The sequence below is a fragment of the Mauremys mutica genome, chromosome 2 (genome assembly GCF_020497125.1).
Source record: "Mauremys mutica isolate MM-2020 ecotype Southern chromosome 2, ASM2049712v1, whole genome shotgun sequence".
Lineage (NCBI taxonomy): Eukaryota > Metazoa > Chordata > Testudines > Geoemydidae > Mauremys > Mauremys mutica.
In genome coordinates, this window is record NC_059073.1 from 290,718,794 (window position 1) to 290,738,340 (window position 19,547).

General features: G+C 46.0%; 1 protein-coding gene across 3 annotated transcripts in view; it reads left to right on the plus strand.

Annotated features, from left to right (window-relative positions):
* Positions 1 to 19,547, plus strand: part of PTH1R (parathyroid hormone 1 receptor) — a 171,894-nt gene that overhangs the window by 133,138 nt on the left and 19,209 nt on the right. For all 3 annotated transcript variants that reach the window (XM_045005775.1, XM_045005776.1, XM_045005777.1), the window contains 3 exons: positions 4,241 to 4,394; positions 13,526 to 13,586; positions 18,060 to 18,126. In XM_045005775.1, coding sequence (XP_044861710.1) covers positions 4,241 to 4,394; positions 13,526 to 13,586; positions 18,060 to 18,126 — 282 coding nt within the window. The remainder of the gene's footprint in view (positions 1 to 4,240; positions 4,395 to 13,525; positions 13,587 to 18,059; positions 18,127 to 19,547) is intronic.

The following is a 19,547-nucleotide window of genomic DNA, read 5'->3' on the forward strand; positions in this document are numbered from 1 at the left end:
TTCAGAACTAGTAATGCCACTTCACACGTTAGCATAGCCTGGTGAACACTGTGTGTGACATGAAGACCTGGGCCAAAAAATTGCAATTAATTTTTTTTGCACCCAAAAAATGCTTTTTTTCAGGCCCCCAAACTATTTGCTAAAATCTGGTTGAATCTGACAAATGATTTTGGGTGTGGGAAAATTGGTGGAAAATTCCAAACATTTCAGCTTGACTTTTTGAATCAAAATCGCATTTCAGTTTCAAATTTGGCCAGTTAAAACACACACACCCAATGGCTGAATCGAAACAATACCCTCTCCCCCTTGCCCCCCGACCCCCCAAAAATTGCTTTGAATTGTCTGAAACATTTAATGCTTCAATAACAACAAAAAAAGGGCTTTGGTTCAAATCAAACTGGATTTTTTTCCAGATTTTTCAGTTCAGCCCCTGAACGGACAAATCCGTTATTTTCTTAGCTTTAGTTACGTGTCCCCAATCTGCAGAGGATGTGGGTCTATTACAGACCATGCCGCTTTACCTCAAGCTTTAGTGACTCATGTTTAATTCAAAAAATCGTCAATTTGATTCCTTGTATTGGTCATGATGTCGGCTGTTGCATTAGCTCCGCACTAGCCAACGTCAACTAAAAGGAAAACACTCGGCGTTTGCAAGGAATGCATGTACTTTGCTGCATTCATAGAGAACTTTTGTGTAATAAATAACCAGAAAGAGATGATTTCTATTTAGTGAACTGCAAAAGCAAAAAAGTACCTAAAGGTTTTAGCAATAATTAATATATTACTTTATTTCCAAGGAAAGTGGGAGCTCCACAATTATTGCCTTGGGCTGTTAAAGTGTGGGTAGATGGTAATTTTCTAAGAATATAGAAAGTATCATATGAATGGGATTTTAAAAAAATGTATCTTCTTTATATTTTTTTCACTCTTTGTCTTTAACTGAAAGACAGCTCTGCACACTGAAAATTCCTCTTTTTAGCCACAGAAAAGGGCCTGAGCTAGGCAATTCTGTGCCAGTCGTGCTGGGGCTACATCGTTCACTTTATAATATTCTCTGAGCAAGAGGCAGCGTCTATATGCACTGCCCTAGGAGGACATGTTTTAAGTAGAGCAGGTCAGAAAATCGATTGTCCATCCTGCAAAAAGATTTCAAGATTTTGGAAAAAAAAAAAAAGGCTTCCCAAATTGGGACAAAAAGCCAAAATTTGGATATTTTCACAAAACAGAAATTCTCAGAAAGGTTCATTGTAGGTCAATCAAAATGTTTTGTTTCAATTTCCAAAATTTGTAATGTTAAAAACCATAAAATAGAGCACATTTTGAACTAAAAGTCACTTTGAAAAGAGAAATGGAAACGTTCTGGTCGGAAAAGGTCAAAACGAGACGTTCTGTCATTTTCAAAATGATTTTTTCCAAACTTTTTCATTATGAAATGTCATTGTAATGGATTCAAGTTTGCGTAAAAAAAAAATCAATTTAACCAAAATGGCATTTTTCGACAGAAAAATGTTTTGATAAGTTTTAGACCAGTCACAAGCTTAGTCGCAGGAGTCATTTAAAAAGGGACTGCACAAAGCCCTAGAAAATCCACTGTCGGGAACAATCCTGCATCAGCAGTGGGGTGGGACAGGGCAAAGGACAGGGGTCAGCACTGCACGCACCGATTACTGCAATGTGGGGTGTACACTGCTGCTAGGGTTGCCAACTTCCTAACCGCTGAAAACTAGACACCCTGCCTCTCCCCTGCCCCTTCCCCGAGACTCCGTCCCCAATCCTGCCTCTTTCCCAGGCTCCACCCCCTGCTCACTACTCCCCCCTGTTGCTCACTCCGATTGGGCAGCTCCTCAAAGCCCATCCTGGGACTCATCTCTCACCTGCAGAGCTGGGTTGGGAGGAACTGACATGGTGTCTGCCTGCCTGACCAATCAGGGCATGGAGGGGTTGGGGGGATCCCTGGAGCAGAGGGCCAGGGTGGGGAAATCGGGGCACAGCGGGGCAGGTGTGGGCCAACAGGATTCACACACACACACACATGCACACACGCACACACACACCAACTTATCTGCCAGAGAGACTGGAGCCAGCCAAGAGCCAGCTAGCCACTTCTCTCCATGAGCAGCTTAGCAGAGAGCAGCTCCTCCAGGCTCCAGCCGCAGCTGTTGCGCTTCCCACCTGGTGGTGGCGGAGGCCGGTTACTGCGGGTACTTTCCGGTTGAAAACTGGACACCTGGCAACCCTACTTGCTGTGGTCGTTCCCCTGTGCTTGGCATTCAGAATCATCACTCCATAGCTATGATGCCATGGATACCACTGTGCAGTAAGGCTGAGATAGCACTGATTTTTGTTAACGTTATATATCTAATTAAAGCAATCCCAGGGTTAAATCTGACTCAACTGACTTGCATATTTAGAGCTAGGTTTTCCCAGGCGTGGATGCAGCAGTCCGTACTGATTCAGCAAAGCACTGAAGTTCCGGGTGAAATTCTTCCTGTGTTATTCAGGAGGTCAGATTTGATCATCACAATAGCCCCTTCTGGCCTGAAAGTCGGAGAGTACAGCTGCCTACGTCCCACTGTCTTCATCGCCTTCAGCGTTTTGCAGAACAGTGATGGAATAAGCACTGAATTGGGGGTCTCAGACTGTCCAAAGTTCCCAGCTTCCACAACTGGGGCTGGGTTTTTCGAAAGCGCTCTGCTCTCCTTGTTCTAAGGCGAATGGCTGAGCACTTTGGAAAATCGGAGTTCTTTTGAGAATCTGGCCCTTTTGTGTCTATATGTGTGATCTGTGGCTGTACACTGGCTGGCTCTGGAGGTGTGATCTCTGCCTGTCCATTGCTGCTCACCCTGTGCTAAATGCAACCTTGATGGAAGTGGGCACAGCTCCCTTTGACTTCAGGGGAGCTTCATCTGCTTGCACTAGGACTGAGCCTGGCTCCCGCTGGCTCCTGCAAACGTGCAGCCTCCTGCTGTGCATCTGCTCCCTCTAGGTGCAATGAGCTGATGCTCACCATGTGTGTAGTGAATGAATGTTCCACCTACTGCCGGTGCAGTCTGTACCTTCAGCCTACAGCAGTGCACTTATTGACTGTTATCTGTTGCACCCCTGCTGGCTCAATGCACCACCTACAGCAGCTTCCTATCTGCAGCTCACTTGCAGGATGTGCTGATGCCAACCTGATGCTTGTTTACCATCGTACAATGCTCCCCCACCCATGCACCCTGTGTGTGCAAGGTGCCCCTGTCATATGAATGTATCTATGGGTTCCTGAGTCGCTGGCTGAATCAATGATCGCCCAGGATGCTGACACCCAGAGCTAGCACGTGCAAACAGCAACAGATGCTGGGCACAGGATCCCGTTTTGATGAGTCTCTGGCATAGAAGAAAGAATTGTCTGTAAAAGCAATGGGCTGGCACTCGAAAATCCTGAGCAGCCCTAACCCAGGGCTTTGTGTCCTCTTGGTGAGGCGCAAAGGCGAATGGTAAATTCCATGGGGTAGATTTCAGGACCTCTCTCCTCCAGCAAGTGCATTGCAGCCCGAAGTGGGGGCACGTGTTTCTCTTCTCCCCCATGTTCTCCTGAACAGTCAGGAGCTAGGTCAGATCTGCCGTTACACTGGGATGAATCCATAGTAGCTCCATTGACGCCAGATCCAACCCGCTATCTTAAAATGAGACCTTGCTCAGGACAACCCAATGGGACTAACTACCCAACCATGCCAAATACCCCTTGGCTCTTCCATAGAGAGTTCAGCTGATATCAGATTTCATGAGCTGACTTCCTTCCCACAATAAACCTTATGGGCCAGATCCTCGGCTGGTGTAAATCAGCATAGCTCCCCTCAGGTTAATGCAGTTACACCATCTGAGGATCAAGCCCTATAAGATGTTCCTCCTCATTATTCTTTGTATTGGAATAGAGCCTAGAGGTCTCAACTGCAGTCACTTGATCTAGGTCCTGTACAAGCAGGTAGCATGGTGTCTGCAGTGAAGAGCTTACAGTCTAAAATGGAGGCAAAGTGAGTGGTAGAGGTGGGACTAGACCCCTCGGTCCCAGTCCAGGGTCCTAGCCACAAACCCAAGCTACCGCCTGTAGATCACCCTCTGGAGAACCTTCTCCAACTTTCATGGCAACCTTTTTCTTCTCCAGCTTGTTTTCAAGCTCTCACTAGCCCATAACTATCACCGCTTCAGGTTCACACCGCGTTTTTAACTTCCCTTTCTCCCTCTGCCCTCACTCCAGATGGGCTGTAAGGTCATCGTCACCTTCTTCCTGTACTTCCTGGCGACCAATTACTACTGGATCCTGGTGGAAGGGCTCTATCTCCACAGCCTCATCTTCATGGCCTTTTTCTCTGAGAAGAAGTATCTTTGGGGCTTCACGCTGTTTGGCTGGGGTGAGTCGCCGCTGCTCTCGGGGTTTTCTAAGCTGACTGTGTGTTTGTGGGTGTGTGTCCTTGCAGGTCAAAGAGCAAATGGAGACGGAGTTAAAGGGCTGGGAGGTGTTGCTTGAAACATCAGCCTTGAAGGTCTTATTATCTGCCCTTGTCCTCAAACTATCTCCCCAGCATGCATTGGAGTCCTCATCAGGACACGAAGGAGCAGTGGAGATGCTCCATGGACAGTCCTCCAGTCTGCCTCACTCCATGAGGGCAGCTGGATCCATATACTAGCTGATCCACCAATCCGTCCTCTGACTCGCCCCGTCCCCTGAATCCCCGCTGTGTAGTAATGCACAGGGAATCACCTGAAACTGCAATCTGCAGCATACAAAGGTTGCACTTCTCCTACATGAGTTCCCCAAATCCTATCCCAGGCATGTGGCAGGACCAAGTTCCTGCAGGTAATATTTAGTTGGATGTTTCGATCACAGATTGATCCCGTGCAGAGCTGACCAGGGTGTTCCTGGAATGGAGCGCTACAGCTGATTTCACTCTTAAATAATTCTCTACCCTTAGAGATACAGGGGCCAGATCCTCAGCCAGTGTAAGTTGGCAGGGGTGTGACACCAGCTGGGCCAGATTCCCTTGAGACTGTCAGCATCTGGGGAAATGGTTGTATAAATGGAATGTGCAGCCAGGGCTCAGGATGTTGGCTAATGGGGGAGTTCGACACTGTGATTTCCTTCCTCTGGCCTCAGACTCTCCTGCCACCGGATTTCTCGAGTGTCCGAGCACGCAAATGGAAACCTGCAATTTGTGGGGAAGCTTTTTTTTTTTTTTTTTTTATGCCTGGATCTTTTCTTGGAGCAGGGAGGGATGGGAAAGGTGGTGTCAAGCCATTCGTGGAAGGCTGTTTACACACGAGTGTTTAAGAAGAGAATGTGCTTTTGTTCCCCTCTGGCACTGCTGCTGGCTTGGTGAGACAGGCAGGGACTCATGAGGTGCAGATCGTTTGAGGGCAGGGCAATAACTGCCTGCAAGCGTCTGATGGGTGGAAACACCGAGGGAGAAGAGGAGATGTTTAAGATGGCGCTCACGGGTATAACGAGACATAATGGGGTGCAGTACATGAGCAAAGGAACATCCAGCAGGGAAAGCTTCTCGAGGGTGGTATCTATTCGAGTTTCTCAAGCGAAACAGCAGAGACCTTGTTTTACAAAAATGCACTGGACAAAGCCCTGGAGAATATACTGTAGGCCACAATCTTGCCTTGACACTGTATGTACTTGGCCATTTCCACCTGTGGTTTCTATACCATTGGATCTCCCAACTAGCCAGATAGTCAACATTCAAGGTGTAACGTGTATGTCACTCCCACGCGGTGTGGAACTCTGTCCCCCTCTAGTGGTGGCTAAGCCACATAGCAGTTGATAAGCCTGCTACAGCTTTGCTACTGAGCTCGGCCTTTGAGCTCAGGTGGTAGCGGTTTGTGTCGAGATCCAGGGGTCTTAGGGGTGTCAGCGTTGCAAAGGCTATGAAAGCCTGGCTTTCTCTAGTGGAAGTTGAAGAAATGATGCATTGGCTAGTGGGATTTCCAAACATCCTCTATAGGACAATTCCTCTTCCAACTGCTATTCGACTGAGAATTCTTTGGACTCACATATTTAAAAACTCTTCAAAGTACTGGAGTAGCAGAGGCACCTTAATCATTTAGTGTTATGTCTATTTTACTTCTGAGAGAATTGCACCGAATTTATGCTGCCGCTTACTATTAAACTGAAATGCTTGGTACAGAGCAGGCCTGGGAAATGATTTCCTAGTGCAAATCCTAGCAATAGGGGTGATTCGGTAGAAATAATGCCACACGTTTAGCACAAAGCAACATTGCTAATCATGCCGAAGTAGCCAAAAAAAACCCAGTCAAACGGGCATCGGATCCTTTCATTAACACTTCTGATCACTGCCAAAGTATCATCAACTTATTGAGCAACTCACAATGCTAAAGGCACACCTGTCACTATCCATTTGACTCCAAACATTCGTGGCTGTTTAATTAAATTCCTCTGGAATGAGAACGGATGATTTCCTCCAATTGCATTTGGTTTTGCTTTATTTGGATTAGCATGATTAAAAAAAATACACATACACATGGCTTTGATAACTTTTGGGCATTCAGAAGTCCAGTGCCCTCTGAAGTCAGTGGAAAGACTCCAATTCAATACAGCGGGCACTGGATCCTGCCCATACCACAGTGAAGACCAATGTAGAACCAGCGATAAATAACTGCGATGTTCACATCGGTACATAAGGGAGAAGTTTGCCCCAAGATCTGAGATCCTTTGCTTATATAAGAACAAACATCTGAGGCTTTGTAATACCGTGGAGATTTCTAGGAAAATCCAAACTGTTCACCATAAATCAATTTATGCTGAAGGAACCAAAACACCAATTTGCTCTCTGATGTTAGATCCAAGACTTATCCGAAGGAGATTTTACAGTCCAGAGCCTCAGCTGGCATAAGTTGTTGTCAATAGTGGAATAGTTGGTTTTTTCAGGTCACTAGCAGTTCCAAAAAACTGAGTAAAAAAAAATTGTTTGGGATTGACTTGAAAATGAGATATTTTTTTTGGAAAATTTTCAGCAAATCAAAAAAATGAAAAAAAAATTCATTTTGGGTCACACAGAATGTTTCATTCAGCCTGAAATCAAATGTTTTCTTTTGATTTTAAGCTTCCTTTTTTAATTTATTTTTTACTGTTTTAAAATTAAACTGAAGGAAATTTCAAAACGGAAAGTGGTGTCAAATAAAAAAAATATTTAAATGGATAGATTTGTGGAGGAATTTGTCATTTTTTTTCATCCGAAACAATTTGATGAACTCAACATGAATTTACAAAAAGTTTTGTTAACCCAAATCCCCATTTTTCACTGAAAAAACGTTTCTGCTGAAAAATTTCACTGAGCTCTGGTCAGTAGAAGGATCTGCCCCTTCTTGTAGTAAAGAGGATACAAAGGTGACAGAAGGAACTTGTTTCTTGCAGACATCTAGGGGGAAAAAAAGATTTTACTTGTGTCAATAAATTCACCAAGAAGCTTCGGGTTCTCTGCAGCTGCTATATAAAGGAAGTCCGAGGAGCATGACCAATAACTGTAGAAAATCAAACTATTTCGGTTGTATTTTATTCACAACTTTTTAATTGTCCCTGGTACCTGGACCTCACAGCACTTAGACACAATGAGGGTGAGTGCAATAGGAAAACCTAAAATAGACTGAGAGTTATTGCTGTTAGAGGAGCACAGAAAGGCACCAACCAGGATCAGAATCCCAGCGAGAGACTATCCCTGCCCCCAAAGTGATTGCAAGCGAAATGCAGAAAGGTCTGGCCCAACTTAGAGCAGCCTTGAGCATCTCTTCAGTGCCAGTGATGTTACTCAACTGCTTGTAGGCAGGGAAATGAAGAATAACTACTCCTGCTACTGGAGCAGAGGACAGGGAAGAGAGGCTCTTCTCCATACATTGAATGCAATTATTACTATCATAGCCCAGAACACTATGGTTAACACTCCAACTAGTAGAGACACAAGATCATTAGGGCAACCCTTAGTCACACTGAGGAGCACTTCCTCCTAATGGGCTCCTTGCATGAGCAAGTGTAACCCACACACCTCCTGGGTGTGGTGTTCTGTCCCATGGTGGGGGACAGAGAGAGAGAGAGGGGGAGGAGTTTGCTCTCTAGCAGTAGATGCTCATGCATTGAGGTTGCAGGTTCAATCCTGTCTGCTGACAACCAGGGTCTGTTGGCATTACACAAGCATGACTCAGTGAAGGGTGTATAATCTGCCCTTTACTGACCATGTGTGGTTTGGTGTTACAGATCACTCAGAAGATAGCACAATAGCATGGACTAGAGATGCCCCTATAGGCCTGTGAACAGATACAGTTCATCCCAGCACTCCAATGCCATCTCCCTTTCTGAACTGTGGTAGAGTCAGGATCCTTAGCTCTTCATCATGCAGGACTCAGGGGTGTGTGTGTGGAGTCTTTTTGTTCATCCGGGGGCGTCTCTTTGTTGGAATGGGGCTGTGGTAGTGGGGAGAGGATTTTGCCTAGCCTGAGATGTTTGCACTTTTTCCAGCTCAAGGGGAGAGACCTGACTTTATAGAACCTGCATTGTACACACTGTGTGTATTGATTGGGCATGCACAGCGCATACAATGTGGATACTGTAGACGTCAATGACAGCATCGCCACCCTGTGGGACTCTACCTGTGGAATGCTGGCTACACATGCAGGGCTGGGGTGTGGGTGGACGTGTGCACGAGTGCAGAGACCAAATTGTTTTTGTGAGGCTTGCCCTTCTTGGCTGGTTCGCCAGCTGCAAGAACAGTTCATCCTCTGTGGCTTTCACTGCCCACGCCACCTGCCGGCTGACACATACGGCCAAGTTTTTGAGCGTGTCTTCTAATTCTGGGTCCTGACATTGTGCCTGGTTTTTAGAGTAGGCTGAGCGCCCACTGCTCCCACCGATGTTCCTGGAAGCTGTGGGAGCTTGGCACCACTTAAAATCAGTCCCCAGGGATTTCAGATTGGGCGTCCGCGTGATGACCATAATAACTGCTGGTGGGAGAGGCCAATTGAGACCCAGCAGAAAGTGGAGTTAAAGAGATACTGTAGGGAACCCAAGGGTCCAGGCTCTTATGATTTATAACATAGGTTTCTTTTTTTCTTTGAAATGATTTGAACAAATAGCCATGGCCTTTGGGAAGAACCTGCAAGTCCAAATTCTGTCTCCTTTACACCAATGTAAAATCGAGATGGTCAAAAAAAAGGGAGGGGGGGATTATGCAAAATGTTGTCAAAGTACTTTTCATTTTACACATTTGAAAAGGGGACTCCTTTCAAATTGTGTCCCATTTTGTATCAATTTTTTTTCCGTTTTGAAAATGTTTGTTTTCAAACTTATTTGCTTTTTAAATTTTTCATTTTCCTTTCCCCATCCCACAATTTTCTTTTTTTTCCCCCTTTTCTCTCTCCTGTCCCTGCTCCTTTTTTCCATTTTGCCATTGACAAAGAATGGGGAAGAAGAGGAGAAAAGGAAAAGTAATTTAAAATCCTAGAGTGGAGTAAAGCCAGAGTAACTTCACTGAAGACAGTGGAGTTACTACAAGCTTACACTGAGGCAGCTGAAAGTAGAATTTGGCCCACAGAGCCTGTGTCTGTATTTATTTAGTGTGGCCTTGGGGATAAAGCATTGAAATAGGATTCAGGAGACTTTGGGTCTATTCTTGGCTCTGCCATTAGCCTGTGGAATGACCTTGGTCAAGTCATTTCCCTGTTCCATGCCTCAAGTTTCCCCATCTGTAATATGGGGATAATGGTATTTACCTCATTTGTAAAGTGTTTTGAGATCCACTGCTGAACAGAGCTATATAAGAGCTAGGTATTAATATTGTTTATTCATATTTATAAAACTGTGTGTTCCTGATCCAAACCCCATTAACGTTTGTGGAACCCATTGACTTCTATGGGTTCTGAATCGAGTTTTACAAGGTGTGTCTACACTGCAGGCAGGGGCGGCTCTATGTATTTCGCCACCCCAAGCACGGCAGTGAGGCAGGCTTCAGTGGCGCGCCTGCGGGAGGTCTGCTGGTAATGCGGATTCGGCGGCATGCCTACAGGAAGTCCGCTGGTAACACCTATTCGGCGGTGCACCTGCAGGAGGTCCGCTGGTAACTCGGATTTGGCAGCATGCCTGCAGGAGTTCTGCTGGTCCCGCGCCTTCAGCGTACCCACCACCAAATTGCCACTGAAACCGCGGGACCAGCGGACCTCTCGCAGGCATGCCGCCGAAGGCAGCCTAACTGCCGCCCTCACGGCGACCGGCAGGCCGCCCCCTACGGCTTGCTGCCCCAGGCACGCGCTTGGTGCCCTGGTGCCCGGAGCCGCCCCTGACTGCAGGTGGGAGCTTCTCAGTCCAGGTAGACAAACCCACTCTAGCAGTGCTCAGGCTGATGTACTAAAAATAGCAGTGTCGGTGTTGCAGCTTGGGCAGCAGATTCTCACCTACAACTTCACTGGTCAGGGCTTGGGTGACAGAGCCACAAGAGCTAATGGGTGAACATTCTGGTTTGGGTTGCGAGATATTCTCAGTCTCTCAAGCCGAGGAGGTCAGGTGAGCTCCCGAATTTCTGCCGGAACATCCACATGGCTATTGTTAGTGTGGTAACGTGAGGCTGTCTCCCCAGTCTTGGAGACTCGCTCCCAGCTGCCAGGTAGACACACTCAAAATGGGGCCAGACTTCCAGCACCGTAAATGGGCATAGCTCCAATGACCGCAATGGAGTGACACCAGTTTACAATAGCTGAGGAGATGGCCCATGGTTCGTAAAATTGAGGTTTCCCTGCCCATATCTTCCATAGATAGTGGTTTACCCTGAAAAGGAAGTATTTAGTTGACCTTATAAAAAGTCTCCAACTTTCCTAGACGTAGAATGCAATAGGGTCACAAATTATTAGGGCCATAAGTTAAATATTTCTTTTTTTTTAATGTTAACCACCGTATGTAACTGTAGAGCATGGTCTATTCAGCTTGCTCCAAATGCATCCCTCTTGCAGTGCCATTGTAGCCAGAGGAGTTCCACCAGAGTGGAACGAGGCCCAGTGTTTTATTATGTATGATTGTATCACAGTAGCATTTAGAGGCGCCAACCAAGATCGGGGCCCCACTGTATAAGGCTCTGTATATACATATAGGGCAGCGTGTAGAGTACAAACACTACACACCCATCTAGCACTGGTGTAAACAGTAGTATGGACAGTGATGAACAGCTGAGTAGAGTAGGGTGCCCTACATGTCTGAACCCCCTCTACCCTACACATCTCTCTGCACACCCAAGCACTGCCTCCCATGTCTGCATTGCTAGGTCTAACACTGTAGTGTCCCGCTGCCGGAGCCTTTCCCCGCTGCCTGTAGCTACACACCCCAGTGTGTGTGGACACCGCCTGCCTTTTCCTGGGGCTTGTAGCTACATGGACCCTACATGCTGCCGCGAGCATAGGCAAATGTAGACAAGGTCATAGTGAGAGAGAGTCTCTGCCCCACACCCTATTCAGGAAAGTACTTAGCACTTACTTAAGCACATGTTTAACATCCTGTGGACTTCAATGGAGCTGAAATGGGCTTAAAGTTAAACACATACATAAGGACTTTCCTGAATTGGGCCCCACAGAGCATAGAAGCTATACAGAGTTTATAATTATTAATAACCAGCCTCAGTGTTTTGGGGGGAGGGATAGCTCAGTGGTTTGAGCATTGCTTTACTAAACATAGAGTTATGAGCTAAATTTTTGAGGGGGCCACTTAGGGATCTGGGGCCTGGTCCTGCTTTGAGCAGGGGGTTGGACTAGATGACCTCCTGAGGTCCCTTCCAACCCTGATCCCCTATGAAAGGGGCTTATTTACTACCATTTGTGGAAACTCTTATAGGCCCAATCCTGGGTTTTCAGGGAAGTCCATGGGGGATTTGGGTGCATAAAGAAATTAGAATTGGACACAAAAAATAATATATTCCACTATTCAGTGTTGTCTTAGCTCTTACAGGGAAAAAGTAATGCCAGGTGTAAATCCACTGAAATAAGCATGGTTAGACCAGAGGTGAATTTGGCCTTTATGCTTTAAACATATTTTCCCAGGGTTGTCTTAGCTTTCGTTAATTCATGAGGCAGATGGAAGAAGCTTCTTCTCCATCCCAGTTGAGAAAAAGCTCTTTCTTTGATCAAATTGCAATGGGTAAAATGTCAAGATGCATCAAATTAGAAGAAGGAACCCTGGCAATCTGAGTGACTTGTCCAGCAAAATCTCCTAGCCCCCTAATTTCCATAGTTAATACTTATCTCTAGAACTGGTCAAAATTGGGAATTTCTGTCCCATAGGAAATGCTGAGATTTTGTCCTGAATCAGGACAAAAAGTCAAAATCTCAGCACTTTCGCAAAATGAAATATTCCAAAAATATTTTGTTTTGACGTTATCATTTTGATTGTGTATTATATGAATATAAAAGTCAAAACACTAATGTGGAAAGAAGTTTTGATCACTTCAGTATGTTCCTGCAATACGTTTTATTTTTTGTCAAATCAGCATGTTGCAACTTGAAACTGTTCCAGTGGAAATTTTTCAGCTAGCTCTACTTATCTCCTGGGTTTGGAGATCAGCCTGGAACTATCACAAAGATGGTCTCTCCCATAGGATTTCTGCTGAATCCAGTTTCAACAGGCAGCAGTGAGAGGGCTATGTGAACTGTATAGCCACACAGAGCCTAGTGCCTCCAGATGACCTGTAACCCAAAATGGCAGCACAAGTGCTCTCCCCGACTCCAAGCTGCATTCCCATCTGACTCTGGTGCCACAGGGTTATAAACAAAAATGAATATACAAACTGATCTGCCCTACTTGGAAACTTACTGGCTTCCCAAACTTTTGAGAAGGTCTCAAGAGCCTCAGAAGCAGTGGAAGGTAGAGAGGTTGTCACTGTCTGAGGGGATTGCCAGCAGCCATCTTGGATATGTGTGTGACGGGTATGTAAAGGTTAGGATGCTTTCTATCCAGAGAGATAGTGTGGTCCAGTGGGTTGAAAATCCAGAGTTCTGGTCCCATCTCTGTCCTGCTGTATGATCCTTGGCAAAGTCATTCGTCTCCTGCCGTTTCTCCTTCTTGCCAAGTTAGTTTGTGAGTTCTTTGGGGCAGGGGCAGTCTGTTCATATAGGTATGTACAGTGCCCAACACAACGGAATCACAACTCAGTTAAGACCTCTAGTAAGATCATTGCTACTGTAATATAAATAATAATTGTCCTAAGTCATTTGTGTCTCTCGATTCAAATTTCCCCAGAACTCCGAGGTATCCATATTTGTGTTCTGGATAGAACCAAGACATGGAATATGGGTCTATGTCTGATTCCAGACCTGTGGTTCCCTGAAGTTGGAGGTGAAACCAGGATTGAGCCCTTAGGCTCCAAACTATACTTGAGCCATGGGGGACGCCTCTAAGTAGTTTCCCTCCCACCAGCTCTAGCTCTCTGCAGTTGGCTTGCAATGGACTGAGTTTGCTATACATTGTATTTACTGATGAGTACTTTTTTGTTTACAGGACTCCCTGCTGTAATTGTCACAGTGTGGGCCAGTGTGAGGGCCAATCTAGCAGACACAGAGTAAGTCTTGGTTGGAATCTGTGTTGTTTTTCTCCTGTTGTTGTGTTATGTCTTTGCTGCGTTTTTGGAGCTGAGAGGTTTGTGGATGAATTACAGACCCCAGGGGGGGGGAAGCTAGATAAAGCTGCATATCTGAAGCAATCTTAAAATGAAGGCAGGAAATGTACCAAGCAGGGGATGAAATTCTGTAGTTCTGTTGTAACTCTCCTGGCTCATCTTTAGTTTTAAATAATTTAACCAATTTGTGGTTACCTACAACTTCACAGCTGGCACATTGGGTCCACTTGGAAGTCTGCATTAAGCTCAGGGATAGAACTATGATTCTCATGTAACCCACACACCTCCTGGGTGTGGTGTTCTGTCCCTTCTAGTGGCACCAAGACCCCTTAGAAATTAATATATTTGCTGCAGCCTTAGCTAATTGCCATGTGGCTTGAGGCTCATGCATTTAGCTCCAGAGGTTCCCAGGTTTGATTCCTCCCCCCAACAGTTGGTATTGCACTCCACAAACAGCACCTCTACCACTTGAGCTAAAAGAGAATCACCCATTCAGTTGTACATTACAGGGCTTATGACACACATCTGAGTAGTTCCAATCCCATCCAGCAGAGGTTAGTACTGCACATCACTTGCTTTTTCCATTTACACGTGGTCGGAGGCACCCATGATTCTTCACCATTCGTTCCAGTCCATGGCACGGGTTCATAGGTCTTGGAGTTACAATCTTTTCATTTTCAAACTTCTCTTGACAGTCTTTCCATCATATCCTTATTCTTCCAGGTCCTTTCGGACTGTCCCATTCCTCCCATGCTTTCTTTGCTAGTTGTTTGCCTCGCATTCCTATCAGACATCCAGCCCCCATCAAATGTATGCTCTCCAGCCTATCTCACTGAGAGTCCCAAATATACTTTCTTCCATGAACAGTCTCTACCCTCTGCTTGCTCGCTGTTCTCTTCAGCATATTACTTTCTACTACCCGTCTCTTCCCTTCTTCCATCTTCATAAGACCCACAGTTTCCAAACCATAGAGCAGGCAGGGACAAACACAGGCAGCACACGCTTTTCCTTTCAGTTTGTTACTTAATTGCCGGTCCCACAATACTCCTGCCATCTTTTTCACTGCCGCCCACCCACACTGAGCTCTTCTGTTCAGTTCCCCAGATCTTTATCTCTCTAGTAGCACTATATGTATTTCCCAAGCATACAACTTCTTTCTTCTGATTAAGCTTCTCTTCATAAACTTAAATCAACAGATCTTCTTCCACTTTCCCTACTTGCACAACTTCCGCTTTCTATGTGTTTACCTTCAACCGTGGTCTTCAACCACAGATTTGGGTGGGTGGAGCATCAACCCATTCTGATAACATATTTACCACTTCCTCTTTGCTGTCAGCCAAATGGGTCAGATCGGCGTACATTAGTTTTCTCTGTGTCTCCACAGGCTTGGTTCTCTGACTAATTAACTCCCTAATTAGGATGAAGAGAAGTGGACTCCGCACACTACCTTGTCTCAATCCCCCTGTCACCTCAAAAATCTCTGAAACTCCATGTTTGTTACCCGCTTAGCTCTTGACCCTCAGTACAGTTCCTCTATCATCTCCACTTCTTGAAGTTCCCCTCCCACCCATCTCAATACTCCAAACACCAACCCCCAAAGAACCGAGTCATAAGAGCCGCCATATCAGATCACACCATGGTCCACCTTGCCCAATATCCTGTCTCCAACAGTGGCCCATATCAGAGCTTCAGGGGGAGTGTACAGAACAGAGCAATTATGGAGTGGTCCACCCCATCTTCACCTCCAAGCTTCTGGTAGTCAGAGGTTTAGGGTCACTCCGAGCATGGGGTTGTGTCCCTGACCATCTTGACTAATAGCCATTGATGGACCTATCCTTTATGAACTTATCTAGTTCTTTTTTGAACCCAGTTATATTTTTGGCCCTCATGGCATCCCATGGCAAGGAGTTCCTCAGATTAGTTGTGCAGAGTGTGAAAAAGTACTTCCTCTTGTTTGTTGGATGCTTTCCCAAGCTCAATAAATGCTACATAGCAGTTATGCCCTCCATTGATCACGTTGTCAAACTTACATCTCAATGCAAATACTATGTCTATAGTACTCCTTCCCTTCCCAAAGCCATGCTGCTCCTCTCCTATGTTTTCCTCCACCTTGCACCTCAACCTGACCTCCAAAACTCTCTCAAGGACTTTAAGAGGCTGTCTTAACAGGGCGATGCCTCAATAGGTATTTGGGTCACCTTTACCCCTCCAAAAAGGCACAGTCGATCTTGTTCTCCACTCATCAGATAACCTAGGTTGATCTCAGCAAACACGTAGTAACCTGTGAAGCCACTTGATTCCAATATCTCCGGCTGCATTGAACATATCAGCACTTATCTTCACCAGTTGCTTTACCATTCTTCATCATATTTAGTACTTTTTCTCCTTCCTCTACAGCAGCGGTGGGCAACCAGCGGCCCATCAGGGTAATCTGCTGGTGGGCTGCCAGTTTGTTTACATTTGCACGGCCTCCCGCAGCTCCCAGTGGCCATGGTTCACCGTTTCCGGCCAATGGGAGCTGTGGGAAGTGGCGGCCAGCACGTCCTTGTGGCCCACGCCACTTTCCGCAGCTCCGATTGGCCAGGAACGGCGAACCGCGACCACTGGGAGCTGTGGGCGGCCATGCAAATGTAAACAAACTGTCTGGTGGCTCGCCAGCAGATTACCCTGATGGGCTGGGTGCGGCCTGCGGGCTGTAGGTTGCCCGCCACTGCTCTACAGACATTGAAACCTTTTGAGATCAGTACTGCACATAGAGTCATAGAAATGTAGGGCTGAAAAGGACCTTGAGAGGTCATTTTACTCATCCCCCCATTGGTGGGGATTAGGCATACCTAGATTATCCCAGACAGGTGTTGGTCTGACACACTAGCCAGTTGAAATAGCACAAGGAAGCTACTCTATGCTCACCCCCAAACCCATTGCCAATTTCAGCATAAGCTGAACATACTTAACACTAACTTCTGAAATTTGCCACCTTTTCAGTCAAAGCCTCTCAGGGCACTGGGTGGGGGGGTGGCTGTAGTTCCCACCCTCCCCCACCCAATAGTTCCTGGTTTTAAGATGGAACTGAACCTGATATCGTGCTGTGCAACATAGTTTGCATGCACGATATACATCCATATCTACAAGTACGTTCCTATCCTACGAGCAAAGGTTAACCTAACTGCACGCCCTACTGCATGTGACTCAGCTCATTAGAGGACAACGTATCCCTCGTCACCTTGACGCGGGGCATTTGCAAACACTTGTCCGTGTAAAAACCTTCCGCTCCTGTCGGGGCTTTCGCCACCCCTTTTATTTGCTCTCCTCAAACATCCGCACGGAACAGACGCTGGCCCCGGACGTGAAAACCACTGCTGTGGTGTGGTGCCAGCAGAGGGCTACAGACCCTTTCATTTCTTGATTGCTGGAGCACATCCAGTCCACAGCAGCGGCGGTGTGAAGCCATGATTACCATCAGACGGGCTCACTCAGGGGCCTATATAAAATATCTTTGGAGGCCTCCGTCGAGTTCCCAGCAGAGAGGTGACCACATCAGAAAACCCACCACCTCAATCAATGCCCCCTCCCCTTATGGGCAGCCAAAGCAGAGAAGCCAAGGATGTGCTAGGCCAGGAGAATGAATCTCCTGCAGAGTAGGGTTGAGACTCGTTGGCAGAACAGAATGAGGAGATACACGCAGCTGTTCTCAACAGAGCGCTTCATCCTGCAGGGTAAGCCAGGGCAGCAACTTCTACCACCGCAGCATTCACTTGGGCCTCGTCTACACACAAACCATTAACTATAGGTATGATTTTTAAAACCAGTTGAGTTAAAGCCCTCTGTGGACACTCTTAACTTTAATTTAAGCCTGTGTAATTAATGACTAGTGTTGGTAAATTTGAAAGCACAAGCTAAACTGATGGAACCAGTTTTAAACCAGTTTAAGTATGTCCACACAGGGCTTTGTACTGGTTTAAAATTCCGCCTTTAGTGAGATCAGTGCAACTTCTGTGTGTAGGCCAGGCCTAAGGAAGCGAATCCCAATCCGGCTTGCTGCACCCTGGCCATGACAGACTAGGGTGCAGAATTCCAGTTCAAAGAGGATTGGACACAAGCCTTGACAATGCTAAAAGAGCAAGTCCCTGAAATCTGCTAAGAGTAATGCCCAACTTCCACAGCTTTCAGTGCATCTTAAGCACTAAATACCTTTGAGGAGCTGGGCCTAAGATTTAAAATACATTTAAAATTGCTTTTTAAAAGCAAACGTTTTGATGCCGATCATTGCTGATGAGATGGGGAAGGGATGGCTTGGGTTGGGGTTGGGTTGGTTCCGCACATGCATAGGGCATTGAAGGGTTCCCGTTTTCAGACATTGGGGCTATTTGCCTGGGCAGATGAGGATTTACTGACGTGTTGCCAATCTCTTCCTAGGTGTTGGGACTTGAGTGCCAGCAATTTACAATGGATATTTCAGGTGCCCCTCCTGGTAGCTATTGTGGTGAGTACCGGATTTGATTTGGGGTGGCGAGGGGGACAGGAGCCAAAAGTAGGCTGCTGGAAGAAAGAAACCCAGCCTGTTATCCCAAACTTTTAAATAAAATAAACACATAGGTCAGGATTTACAAGTGACCAGTGATTTTGGGGTGGGGGCTCAACTTTGGGGGCTCTGACTTGACACGTCATAAAGGGGCCTGATTTTCAGACAGTGCTGAGCACCTGTCCTCTAAGAATCAAGGTGTTTCCAGCATATTGAATTCAAGAGTCTTTCCATTGACTTCAGAGAGCTTTGAATCAGGCCGAATGGCCTTGATTCTTCTGACTTACGAATCACGTGATAGAGCAGTGTGAGTGAGAGGAGAATCAGGCCTTCTGCATTTGGAACCTTCTGAAGTAAATGGGCTAATACATGTAATTAGTAGAGCTGATCTGGGAAATCATTTTTTATTTTCTTCCCTTGTTAAAATTTGGTGTTGACAGAAATTCTCCAACTGGCTCTGGTGGTTCCTTCTGTGCATTGGAAAGAGCAAAGTGCCAAGACCACACAATGATCATTTGAAATAAAACTGCAGGATGGAAGACACAGTTCAGATAGTTCAAGTGGTTGATTTCCAGCAACCCCATTGCATTTAATTTAAAGCCCAATTAGTAGACGACAAAGAGCTGAATAGATGTTTGTCCTTGTAAAGAGAATGCTTCTTCATGAGGTTCTACAGGGCTATTTACAAATGCAACTATTTACCGTGCAAACATATTCTGTGGGTTGTTTCCGTTTAGTCTCTGTGGGTTCCTATTGCACACTTGGCTGCTTTTTCAGTCCCTGCACTGGCTTGTCATCCGTTTCCGGACAGAGTTTTGCATTTTCTGGATGGGCTCTCAGACAGTTCTGGGTCTAAGGGGCTTGAAGTCCCTCCACTGCACTGGTAACTTAGAAGTTATTCAGTTGTTTGCATTTCCTTCAAAGCTTTGCTGGTGTTTCAGGAAAAACAAGAGGAATTTCCTTCCTTGTTTCCTTCAGATTGAGATCATGGCAATACAGTAGCAATCAGGAAATACAAGGCCTGATGAAGGACTGCAAAGAAACAAACACAGGTCATAGACGGTCTAATGGCTTGGCCATTGGTAGCTGGAGAGAAAGGATGGCCTTATAGCAAAGCTAGAAGTCATGATTTCTGAGTGAAATTCCTGCCTCTGCCCATACTTTCTGTGTGCCCTTGGGTCCGTCACTTAAGAGTGAAATCCTGGCTCTGTTGAAGTCAATGGCAAAACTCTCATTGATTTCTACGGGGCCAAGATTTGCCAGTTACCTCCCTGTGCCTCATGTATCCATCTTTAAAATGGCAGTAATAAGACTCCCGTTCCTCTCTCTGTAGTCTGTCATGTCTCTTTAGATTTCACATTCTTCAGGGCAGAGACCGCCTC